The following is an 11,972-nucleotide window of genomic DNA, read 5'->3' as shown; positions in this document are numbered from 1 at the left end:
GCAGGGCTCGCTGGGGACAGGCCCCCAGAAGGAGCACGTGCGTGCCGGAGTCAGGATTCACACATAGGACCCAGCGTGGTGCTCCCTGCGTGGTGTGGCCTCGGGCTCCTTTCTGGGCAGGCCCTTAGGGTACTCACCTGCTGGCCCGGCCCTTCGCCAAGTGCACACGAGGCCAGCGCCCTCCAGTCACACACCCAGCTCGGGTCGGAGTGCCTCTGGCCTCCACCGAACCATCAGGTGGAGCTGCCGCGACAAAGGCGCCCTAAGCAAGGACTCATCTCTGCCTCCGATGCGAGGGTCTGGGCTGCGCCGCCCTGCCACCCTCCACAAATGGCTTCCAAGGCACCATCCCTCCTGTCAGGTCCCCTGCACCAACCGGAAGTGACCGTCGCATGGTGAGCCCTGGCTGCAAGGTAGGCTGGGCAGTAGAGTCTTCCCAGGGCGGCTCTGTGTCCCGCTGACGTTCAGGGCTCCATCGTGCACAGGAAAAAGGGAGAATGCCCCGCAGTATCGCCCCCTAGCCACGCAGTCGCGTGTCATCACCTGTCACCCCCATGCTCAGAACACACCGGCCTCTGCCCAGGCCCTGCCTGCAGCTGTGGGAGCGGCCACCCTCCCATCCTGCGTAGATGTGGCTCCTGGAAGTCTGGTGACCTGTAACCAGGAGACGGGTCACCTGCCACCTACTCCATACACACGCACGCGCGCTCACACATCCACATGCAGACGCACACCCATGCACACACGTGCACACCCACGTATGCGCACAGGCTGCTCCGTGTCTGGTCTGTGGGAAGCTCTCGTCTGTCTGCCGCCTCTGGTCCCGCGAGGGCAGAGAGGAGAGTGGGGCCCCTGGGTCTCCAAAACTGGCAGCCAGAAAAGCTACCCGGGGTGGCAGGCTGCACACGACCTTCTTAGCCAGCGCCCAGATGGCCAAGATGCCCATGCCCACGAGGGTGGGGGGAGGTGTGCCCTGGGGGATGTGCCTGCACCACATTGATCTCACAGGGACGGCAGGCTCGTCCCCAGACCCTCTGAGCCTTACTGTGTCCACTCAGCCCCACAGCGAGGGGTGTGGTAGCTCGGCTCGTTTTGAAGTGACTTTATTTTCTAGAATGGTTTTGGCATTAACACAAAACTTGTGATTCTGGCTGACTCCCCACCCAGGTTGCCCCAGAAACATCTTATGTTAGTGTAGCGTGTTTATTAAATTATTAACCAGTGTTGACGCATTATGATGATTATTAGCTGGAGAAGACAGCATATTCAAATTCCCTTAGATTTTACCTCACGTCCAATTTCTGTGCTGGCGTCACACCCCAGGAACGTGGCACGTTCCTTATGCTGCTGTTTTGCCGTAGGGTCTTTCCGGCTGTGACAGTTTCTGGGACTTTCTCTTTGTTGATGACCTGACGGTTTGGGAGGGTGCCAGGCAGTTGCCGTGTAGAATGTCCCCCGCTGGGATTTGTCCAGAGTTTATCTCGTGAGTAGACTGGGGTGGCGGGTTTCTGGAAGGCTGCCACGGTGGTTCTGGCCGAATCCCATCACAGGCGCGCACTGCCACCCAGCCTCGCGCTGTGACGTGGCCTTCACCGCCTGACTTCTCACTGTGACGCTTCTCTGCCGTCCTCCCGCCAAACCGCGCTCCGTGGGAGGCCCGGGGCCGGGAGGACTGGACGTCCTGGTGAACCGCTTGGAACTCTTCTGTGAGGGACACTGATCTCTTCGTCGTTCATTAATCCATAAAATCGTTGATTTATTTCGCTCTCTGGACCAGAACCAAATACAACTTTCTGTCGCTGCTCACACTTTTCCCGTCCGCACCGTGGGAGCAGTTTCAGCTCCCTGTCCCTCAGGCGCACGGTTACACTGTGCTCGGAGCATTTCCCGTTGAGGACTTCCGTTCTTGCCAGACAACGCCCAGGGCTCACGTGCCCATCTCCTGTGCCGGCCCTGGAGCGAGACCTCCAGCAGCCCAGTTCCTCGTTCCAGACAGGGCGTGAGAAAGTTGTGCGTGCACAGGTGTGCCCGCTGCTGGCACGTCGGCCCTTCCACCTGCACCGACCGGACCAGCCTCTGCCCTTGCCTACCTGTGAGCTCCCGTCCAATAGCGGGGGCGGGGCTCCTGCACCTGCTGCCCGCACCCTGGTCGCCTTCAGCCCACAGACCCCACTCTCCCCCGGAGCTGCTCAGCTCACACCTTTCCCGACTCTCTGTCATCAGGCGCTTCATCAAACTGACCGAGCCAGATCGTGCCCCTGCGCCCACACACAGTTGTCCCCACCGTCGCCCTCCCCTCCGAGGGGCCGTCTGTGGCCGCAGACAAAGGACAGGGACATGGCATGGTCTCCCAGGGTGCCCGGTCTACAAAGGGTCGCTCGCTGCTGTGCTCTGTGGTTTGGGCAAAGCTGTAATGACACGCGGTCACCACTGGGTCACACGGAGTACTTTGACCGCCCCCCCAGATCCTCTGTGCTCCGCCTGTTCATCCCTCCCTCCCCACAAACCGCTGGCATCCACTGCTCTCCCTACTGTGTCCTGAATTTTGCCTTTTCCAGAATGCCACACAGTTGGAATCATGCCGTATGCCCTTTTCAGGTTCTTAGTAATGTGCATTTGAGGTTCCTCCGTCTTTCCAGGGCTTCATAGCTCGTTGCTTCTTAGCTGACTTGACTGTTCAAAATTTGGACTCAGGAGCTCCCAAATTGTCACGCTTCAAACCTATGATTTCTAGGACGCGGACCCTGTTCCTGGGGTGTGTAGAGGCCCCACCTGGAGCCAGATGCTGACCCCGACCCTGAGCCCGAGTCCCCAAGGCTGCAGGGCCACAGGCGGGAGGGGAGAGCTGGCCGCAGACTCGGCGGCCGCCCTGGCTCATCCCTGGCTCTCTTGGCAGCTGTCTCTTGACAAGGAGCTCATCGACTTTGGCAGCTACGTGGTGGGTGAGACCGCCTCCCGGATCGTCACGCTGACCAACATCGGAGGTCTGGGCACCGAGTTCAAGTTTCTTCGGGCATCGGAGTCCTGTGAGATGGACATCTCCCAGTCAGTCGCGAAAACAGTGAGTGTGTGGCCCGCTTCCGATCAATAGCCGTGGCTACTCAGCCAGGGGCACGGTGTGATGCCGCCCCCGCCCACGACACAGTCCCGGCAGCGTAGAGCTGGTGGTGAGGGGGAGGAGTCTGTCAGCGCAGGGTTGGAGGAGAAGGGGGAACAGGGGTGCCGTCGTCAGGCAAAGTGGGAGAGACTGGTCTCCGTAAGGAGGACACCTGGGGCCACCCGGCAGGTGTGGTGGCAACGGGACACTGACCCCTCTTGAGGGTGCGGTGACTGACAGGGCGGTGGCCAGGAGCTCCAAGCCTGAGAGCCACAAGGGTCCACCTTCCTCCTGAAGCACCTGTCAGGTCCCAGCACGGGGCGGGCAGGCCGGGAGGACCTTTCCAAAGGGGCGAGGTGAGCCGCGGTCTTCTCCTGGGAAGGCTGTGCAGACATGCTCCTAAGTGAACGGAAATAGCCTGAGGGACATAGGTGGGACCCCATCTGTGGAGGCAACTTCTGTCACAGCCAGGGGACGCTGGGAGGTCTTTCAGGGGTGTAGGGGTGAGGAAGGGTGAGAGAAACTTCCCACAGGAAGCCCTGAGCTGCTTTGCAGTTGGGTCCACTCGTTAAGGGGTCTCAGGAAAGACCCTGGAAGTGTCTCCCCTGAGGAGGGACAGGACCGATGGGGTGGGGGCAGAGGTGCGAGGGGCTGGGGGTGTGAACCCAGAGCAGGGCGAAGGGGTGGTGGGTGAGGTGGGGGGCGCAGGCCAGGCCAGCTCTCAGGCCCGAAGGCGTCGGAGCTGAAGCCAGGAGAGTGTGGAGCTGGAGCCTGGGGCCCCAGCCACACGCAGGTGGAGGAGCCAGGCCTCCCAAGGGAGGAGGGCACGCAGTGCGGTGAGCACGGCAGAATTCACGACTGGGTGTCGGTGTCCACGGGGAACAAGGAGGAGCCAGCCAGCCTGGGCTAGAGACAAGAGAGGCGGGGGCCGGCCCTGGGTCCCTGGGCAAGGAGGCCCTGCTGTCATCTGGGTGCCTGGCTCGGGACAGAGTGGGAGCTGGCGAGGGGATCACGGTCGGGCTTTCCACGTGGCCCCCCGACAACGGGGGTCTGGGCAGTTGAGTGGGAAAGGCAAGCAGGAAACTGCCAGTGAAAGTCTCATGTTCTCTTTTTAGAGCAGTCTGTTCACATATGAAGATAGAGGTATTTACGATAAAATCACCACCAGCTTTTCTGAGCATAAGATTGAGGGCAATGAGTCCCCTCCCATAGACATGACAAGCCAGAAGGAGTCTGGGAAGCTGGACGGCAAGAAGCAGGAGGAGGGGCGCCCTGCAGGTGAGCAGGGGTGGGGGTGAACCGCGTTACGGAAGCACATCGAGCACCTGCCGGCCTCCTGGGAGGCTCTGAGGAGCCCACGCGCCAGAGGGCTGGACTGTGTGGGGTGTTTCTAGGGCTTCGATGTTAAACAACAGTGTATTAGAGTGTGTGTGTGTGTGTGTGTGTGTGTGTGTGTGTGTGTGTGTTCGTGTTCAAATAAACACTGCTTATGGAGTGGATTGACATTTGTAATCATAGTTAAGGTAACGTAACGTTTAAAGGAAATCCCAGCCTTGGACCACCAGGTCGGCCACAGCAGGCTTGCCTTCCTTGTGGCTCTTGGGGGTCCTTGTTGGGACAGTTGAGGAGTCCTGCTCCAGGGGTGTAGCAGCTGGGTGGAGGGCGGGGGTGGGGGGGGAAATACCCGGAGGCTCTGCTGACTGGGTCATGGGGGCACAGGGCTGTCTAGGGCCACCCCGAGCCCTGCTGGTACAGGAGTCCCTATGACAGATGAGGACAGTTCACAGAAGAGCCGGGAAATAGGCACCACTGCCCCCAGCCCCGGGCCGGTGAACTGGAGGAGGAAGAGCACTCCCCACAGGCCTGGCCTCGCCCCGACTCGCCCCCTTCTGCTCCAGCGACTACCATCGGGATGGTTTCCATCACCTCCCTGCCTCCCTGAACAGTTTCATTCAGCACACATCCAGAAATGGCAGGATTCCTCCTGTTCCAGCCTCATAGAAACAGAGCCTCGGGCAGCCTGTTGTGGACATTGCTGTGTAAGCTGTTGTTTCTGTTTCTGCGGCTGCGTGCCACCTGCTTCCGTAAACACACCTCGAGTCACAGACCCGCTGGCCCTCGTCACGTGTGGGGACTTCAGGGTGCGTGGCGGCATCCCCGGGACCACGGCTCCCTGCGCCTCTGCGAGGCGCACCCGCTGCTCTCCTGCTGCCTCTCTCCTTTGCCAACGTTAAGTTCTTTTTCAACGTGTTTGTGCTGGTTCAGACTCCCACCAGCAGTGTTGGGACCGAGCAACCCAGCACAGCTGCCACCAGCCTCTGTCTGTGGAAACCAACAGTTGGTTCTCAAGTTCTTATGGAAACCCCAAGGACCTTAAATTTCCAAAACAATTCCAAGAAAGAACAAAGTGAGAAGACTCAGACGACATCATGTCAAGATTCATCTGAAGCCACAGTGAGAAGACAGTGTAGTGCTGGCCAAGGGAGGGACACGGAGACTCAGTGGAACAGAACAGAGTCCAAACACAGACCCACACAAACATGGCCAATCAGACTTCACTAGGGATGCACAGGTAATTGCTCGGAGGAAAAAACAGTCTTTTCAACAAGTGAGACCTTAACAGCTAGATAAACACATGTGGAAAAAGTTAACCTCCATCCAGTCCTCATGCTATAAACAAAAATTGCTCAAAATAAATCATAGACCTAAATGTAAGACCTAAAACTATAAGCCTACAAAAACAAAACATAGGAGAAAATCTGTGTAATCACGTGTTGGTTAGAGATCTTTTAGAAGTGACATCAAAAACATGATTCATGTTTTAAAAATTAGAACCTGCTTTGGAATGCAGCAAAAGTGGCTCTAAGAGGGAGGTTTATAGCAACACAGGCCGACCTCCAGAATCTAGAAAAGTCTCAAACAACCTAACCTTATAGCTAAAGGAACCAGAAGAAGAATAGACAAAACTCAAACCCAGCAGAAGGAAGCAAATAATAAAGATCAGAGCAGAAACAAATGTTCTAGAAACTTAAAAAACAATAGAACAGATCAAGGAAACCAGAAGCTGGCTCTTTAGAAAGATGAACAAAATTAAGAAACCTCTAGCCAGACTCACCAAAGAGCAGGGGTGGGGCGGTGGGGACCCAAATAAATAAAATCACAAGCGAGAGAGGAGAAATAACCACCAACAGCACAGAAATACAATTATAACAGTATTATGAAAACCTACAGCCAAAAAATTGGACAACCTAGAAGAAATGGATAAATTATTAGAAACACACAAACTACTAAAACTGAAGCAGGAAAAAATAAAAAATGTCACCACTCCAATTACCAGCAAAGAAATTGAGTCAGTAATCAGAAAACACCCAATGAACAAAAGTCCAGGACCAGATGGCTTCACAGGTGAACTCTACCAAACATTTAAAGAAGAGTTAATACCTGTTCTTCTCAAACTGTTCCAAAAAATAGAAAAGGAAGGAGAACTCTCAAATCCATTCTATGAGGCCGGCATTACCCTGATACGAAACCAGATAAAGACGCCATTGAAGGAAAGAACTACTGGCCAACGTATCTGAAGAACACGGCTGCAAAAATGCTCAACAGAACTCTAGCAAACCAAACCCAACACTAATTAAAGGAATCATTCACCACAATCAAATGGGATTTATTCCTGGGTTGCAGCGGTGGTTCAGTGTTTGCAATCAACGTGATATGTCACAGCAATAAGAGAATAAAACCCATATGATGGTTTCAATGGATACGAAAAAAGCATTTGACAAAGTACAACATCCATTCGTGATACTAAAAAAAAAAAAAAAAACCCTCTGCAAATAGCTTTAGAGGGAACATACTTCAACATGATAAAGGCCTTACATGAAAAATCCACAACCAACATCATCCTCAGTGGGGGAAAATCTTGAGAGCTTTCCCGCTAAGGTCAAGACCAAGACAGGATGCCCACTCTCACCACTGTTATTTAACACAGCAATAAAAAGAAATAAAAGGCATCCAGATCAACAATAAAGAAGTAAATATTTGACTATTTGCCGATGACATGATACTTTTATATAGAAAACTCTGAAGACTCCACCAAAACACTGCCAGAACTGATGCACAAATTCAGGATACAAATTCAAGGTACAGAAATCTGTTGCATTTCCATACATCAATAATGAAGTTGCAGAACGTGAAATTAAGAAAACCATCCCATTTATAATTGCACCAAAACAAATAAAATACTGATGAAAGAACTTCTCAAGATGTCACAGGGAAAGGAAGGACATTCCACACTCATGGGTTGGAAGAAGAAATACTGTTAAAATGTCTCAATTACCCAGGGGGCGCCTGGGTGGCTCAGTCGGTTAAGCATCTGACTCTTGATTTCAGCTCAGGTTATGATCCCAGGGTCACGGGATCTGGCCCCGAGTTGGGCTCTACACTGACAGCATGGAGCCTGCTCGGGATTCTCTCTCTCTTTCCCTCTGCCCCTCCCTTGCTCACGCTCTCCCTCACTCTCCCCCTCTCAAAATAATAACTTTGTAAAAAAATAATAAGTAAACATTTTTTAAAATATTTATTAAAAAAATGTCTATACTACCCAAAGCAAACCACAGATTTAATGCAACCTCCAGCAAAATGCCAATAGCATTTTGCACAGAATTGGAACAAGCGATTCTAAAATTTGTGCCGAGCCGGAAAAGACCCTGCGTAACTGAAGCAATCTTGAAAAAGAAAACCAAACTGGATGCCTCACAATTCTGGACTTCAAGTTACATTACAAAGTGGTAGTAATTACAACAGTATGGCACTGGCATGAAAATAGATGCTTAGATGGATAGGATGGGATGGGATGGGTTGGGATGGGATGGGATGCCACAAAATAAACCCACAACTATATGGTCAGCTAACCTTTGACAAAGCAGGAAAGAATGTCCAATGGAATAAAGACAGTCTCTTCAGCAAACGGTGCTGGGAAAACTGGACAGCGACATGCAGAAGAATGACACTGGACCACTTTCTCACACCAGACCCGAAAGTAAATTCAAAATGGATGAAAGGCCTAAATGTGAGACCCAAAACCACAAAAATCCTAGAACGGAGCACAGGCAGTCATTTCTCTGACACGGATCATAGCAACATCTTTCTAGCCATGTCTCCCGAGGCAAGGGAAACAAAAGCAAAAATAAACTACTGGGACTTGATCAAAATAAACAGCTTCCGTACAGCAAAGGAAATCAACAAAACTAAAAAACCTAAACCTACCAGATGGGAGAAGATATTTGCAAATGACATACCCAATAAAGGGTTCGTATCTAAAATCTATAAAGCACTGATACGGCTCAACACCCAAAAGACAAATAATCCAACTAAAAAATGTATGGAAGACATGAACACACATTTCTCCAGAGAAGACATCCAGATGGGCAACTGACAACACGAAAAGATGTTCAACATCACTCATTCTCGGGGAAACAGACATCAAAACCACCATGAGATGTCACCTCACACTGTCAGGGTGGCTAAAGTCAACAACAGGTGTTGGCCAGGAGGTGGAGAAAGGGGACCCTTTTGCACTCTTGGTGGGAATGCAGACCGGTGCAGCCACTGCGGACAACAGTATGGAGGTTCCTCAGAAACTTACAAATAGAACTACCCTACGACCCAGCAATTCACTACTAGGTATTTGCCTAAAGAACACAAAAACACGAATTCAAAGGGGTACATGCACCCTGATGTTTACAGCAGCATTATCTACAATAACCAAATTATGGAAGCAGCCCAAGTGTCCCTTGACTGATGAGTGGGTAAAGAAGAGGTGGTCTATACGTACAATGGAACTTTACTCAGCCGTTAAAAAGAATGAAATCTTGCCATTTGCAACAACGTGGACAGAACCGAGTGTATTATGCCAAGTGAACTAAGTCAGCCAGAGAAAGCAAATACCATATGATTTCACTCATATGTGGAATTTAAGAAACAAATGAGCAAGTAACAAAATTTAAAAAAGAAACAGAGAGGTAAACCAGGAAACAGCCTCAACTGCAGACAACACACTGATGGTGTGTGGGAGGTGCAGGGGCGGGGGTGAAATAGGGAATGGGGATTGAGGGGTGCACTTCGGATGAAGAAGTAAAAGAAAATAATTCAAAAATAAAAATGAAAGCGATAGGGGCGCCTGGGTGGCTCAGCTGGTTAAGCATCCAACCTCAGCTTAGGTCATGATCTCATGGTTCATGAGTCCAAGCCCCACATCGGCCTCTCTGCTGTCAGCTCAGAACCTGCTTCAGATCTCTCTCTCTCTCTCTCTCTCTCTCTCTCTCTCTCTCTCTCTCTCCCCCCCCTTCCCTTCCTCCCTCCCCTGCTTGCTCATGCACTCTCTCAAAAAAAATAAACACCAAAAAATAAACATTATATATATATAACAAAAGTTGTAACTTGGACTTCATCAAAACTAAACATACCTGCTCTTCTAAGGATACTGTTCAGAGAGTGAAGAAGTAAGCCACAGTTTGGCAGAAAATATTAGCAAATTACATGTCTGGTAAAGAACATACCCAAACTACGTAGAGAACTTTGAAAACTCAATTAGAAAACAAATAACCCAGTGTATTCAGAGAGAGAATCCCAAGCAGGCTCCACACTGTCAGCACAGAGCCCAGTGCAGGACTCCATCCCAAGAACCGAGAGATCACCAACTGACCCAAAATCAAGAGCCGGACACTCGACCGACTGAGCCCCCCCGGGGTGGACGCCCCAGCTGTCCTATCGAATGGCGTCTTCACGGCAGAATCGCAGAAAGACCTTCTCACACAAGAGGAATCAGCACCTGCTTTCAGGGGCCTTCCCGAGAAACGGCCAGGCTGGATCATAACGCTCGCCCCACCGGTGGGGAACGTGGCAGCAGCTCGCACACAGACGAAACGAACTCACTGGCGATTAGGCTGTGACATTTGAGAGGCGATATCGTAGACCTTCAGGCCCCGGTCCCTCTGCTCCACCGGCCACCAGAAGCTCCTCCCACCCCTAGGCCGCACCCCAGCGCCTCTCCCCTCCCTCTGCATCAGCCCTCCCCTCTGCAGGGCCTTTCTGTTCCCCCCCTCTGAGCCCACTCTCCTGTCCCCAGACCCTGAAGGGCTGGCTCGCTCAGTCTTCTGCTCCGACGCTCAGGCCGCTGTACCCCATGGACCACCCCCACCCAGCTCCTCTTGCCGGCCTGCCCTCCCCTAGCCGGGGTCCTGAGCGACTCCGGCCCCCTCCCGCCCCCAGCCTCCGGCTGCTGAGGCCGTGGTGGCCACTGTGCGTGTCCACCGGGGAAGCCCTGCCCCACTCTGCCCCTCCTGCACCACCGGGTGGCTCCTCCTTGCAGGGCAGGGCCACATGGAGGGCTGCAGCCCCGCCTAGGTCTTATCAGAACGACAGCCGGGGGGCGCCTGGGTGGCTCAGTCGGTTAAGCGGCTGACTTGGGCTCAGGTCATGCATGATCTTGCCGTCCGTGAGTTCGAGCCCCACGTCGGGCTCTGTGCTGACAGCTCGGAGCCTGGAGCCTGTTTCGGATTCTGTGTCTCCCTCTCTCTGACCTTCCCCTGTTCGTGCTCCGTCTCTCCGTCTCAAAAAATTAACAAAAAAAACAAAAAAAAAGTTAAAAAAAACGACAGCCGGTGGTCCAGGAGAGGGAGGGACCAGATTCCCCGGCACCCCAGCTCTCCCCTGGCCCCCACGGGCTGCCCAGCCAGCCCTCTCATCTGGACTCCCTTCTCTTCCAGAATCAGAGGGAGTGACCATGAGCACTGTGATGACCATACCTCCCAACGAGGAGCAGACAGAGATCTCTCTGGGAGAGGTCAGCCGGGCCCGCTGGCTCCCAGCCCCCCTTCCTGAGCCTCCCCTGCCCCCCCCGCCCGCAGGGTGGCCCAGGGTGGCCCTTCCACTCGACTGGTCTGGACTCATAGCCTCTGCACAGTTTGCACTGTCAGTCAGCCTGCGGCCACCCCCGTCCCCCTGGGGCCAGGCAGGACTGGAGCAGCAGACATCATGTCCTGGGTGCAGGGCACTGGGTCCCACTCTGAGAAGACACGAGCAGGGCCTCCCAGGCTAGAGCATGGTGTGCATGTGCGCGCGCGTGTGTGTGTGTGTGGGCCCCGGGGCATCGAGAGAGCAAGTACACACACGGGCAGGAAACATGCCGGGAGGGGTTCAACTGTGTTGCTGGGCAGTAAGTCCTCGAAGGGCAGGGCCAGGCCACCCAGGGACACTCCCCCTCACGGTGATGCTGCCTGCGGTGAGGACATGGGGAGGCGCCTTGATAGAAACGGGAAGCCTGGCTGTGTCTGCGGCAACTGTCTTCGCCTGCAGGTGGCAGAGGGGGAGATTGGCCCCTTCGGCTCCATCAAAGTGCCGGTCATCTTCACGCCTATCATCCCAGGAGCGGTCTACACCAAGTTCAAGGTCGTGTTTAAGAATCAGCAGTGTCCCACGGTGAGTACCCAGCCTGGGCGCCAGGGTCCCTGCCGCTCGCACTCCCCCCGCCTGGACAGCCAGCTGGTGGCACAGATGGCCGGCACCGCGGCGCGCGCGAATGTGCACGTGCTCCCACACCCGTGCGCGCACACGGAGCCCTTGCTCTCCACTGCTAGAAGCGCCTTGCCTGGTTTCCGAGTGGTTAAAATTTTTACTCGTTAGTTTTTATTATTTATTTACTTACACATTTATTAAATTTTTTCAGAGAACGTGATCTGCATACTTTTTTATTTTGTTTTTTTTTATTTTTTAAATTTTTATTCATTTTTGAGACAGAGTCAGAGAGGGGGCAGAGGGAGGGAGACACAGAATCCGAAGCAGGCTCCAGGCTCTGAGCTGTCAGCACACAGCCCGA

At 53.4% G+C, this 11,972-nt stretch overlaps 1 protein-coding gene across 2 annotated transcripts in view; it reads left to right on the top strand.

Annotated features, from left to right (window-relative positions):
* The window catches only part of CFAP74 (cilia and flagella associated protein 74), a 66,519-nt gene that overhangs the window by 35,997 nt on the left and 18,550 nt on the right, over positions 1–11,972 (top strand). For both annotated transcript variants that reach the window (XR_015254368.1, XM_086715411.1), the window contains exons 17-20: positions 2,897–3,061; positions 4,213–4,375; positions 10,864–10,940; positions 11,453–11,575. Coding sequence is in view for 1 of the 2 variants with exons in the window: in XM_086715411.1 (XP_086571537.1) it covers positions 2,897–3,061; positions 4,213–4,375; positions 10,864–10,940; positions 11,453–11,575 (528 nt within the window). In the remaining variant the exon portion in view is untranslated. The remainder of the gene's footprint in view (positions 1–2,896; positions 3,062–4,212; positions 4,376–10,863; positions 10,941–11,452; positions 11,576–11,972) is intronic.

This window comes from Puma concolor, chromosome C1, assembly GCF_028749965.1.
Source record: "Puma concolor isolate L17-30 chromosome C1, mPumCon1.1.hap2, whole genome shotgun sequence".
Classification (NCBI taxonomy): domain Eukaryota; kingdom Metazoa; phylum Chordata; class Mammalia; order Carnivora; family Felidae; genus Puma; species Puma concolor.
Note: the sequence above shows the minus strand (reverse complement) of the source record. Positions and strands in the feature narration are given on the sequence as shown.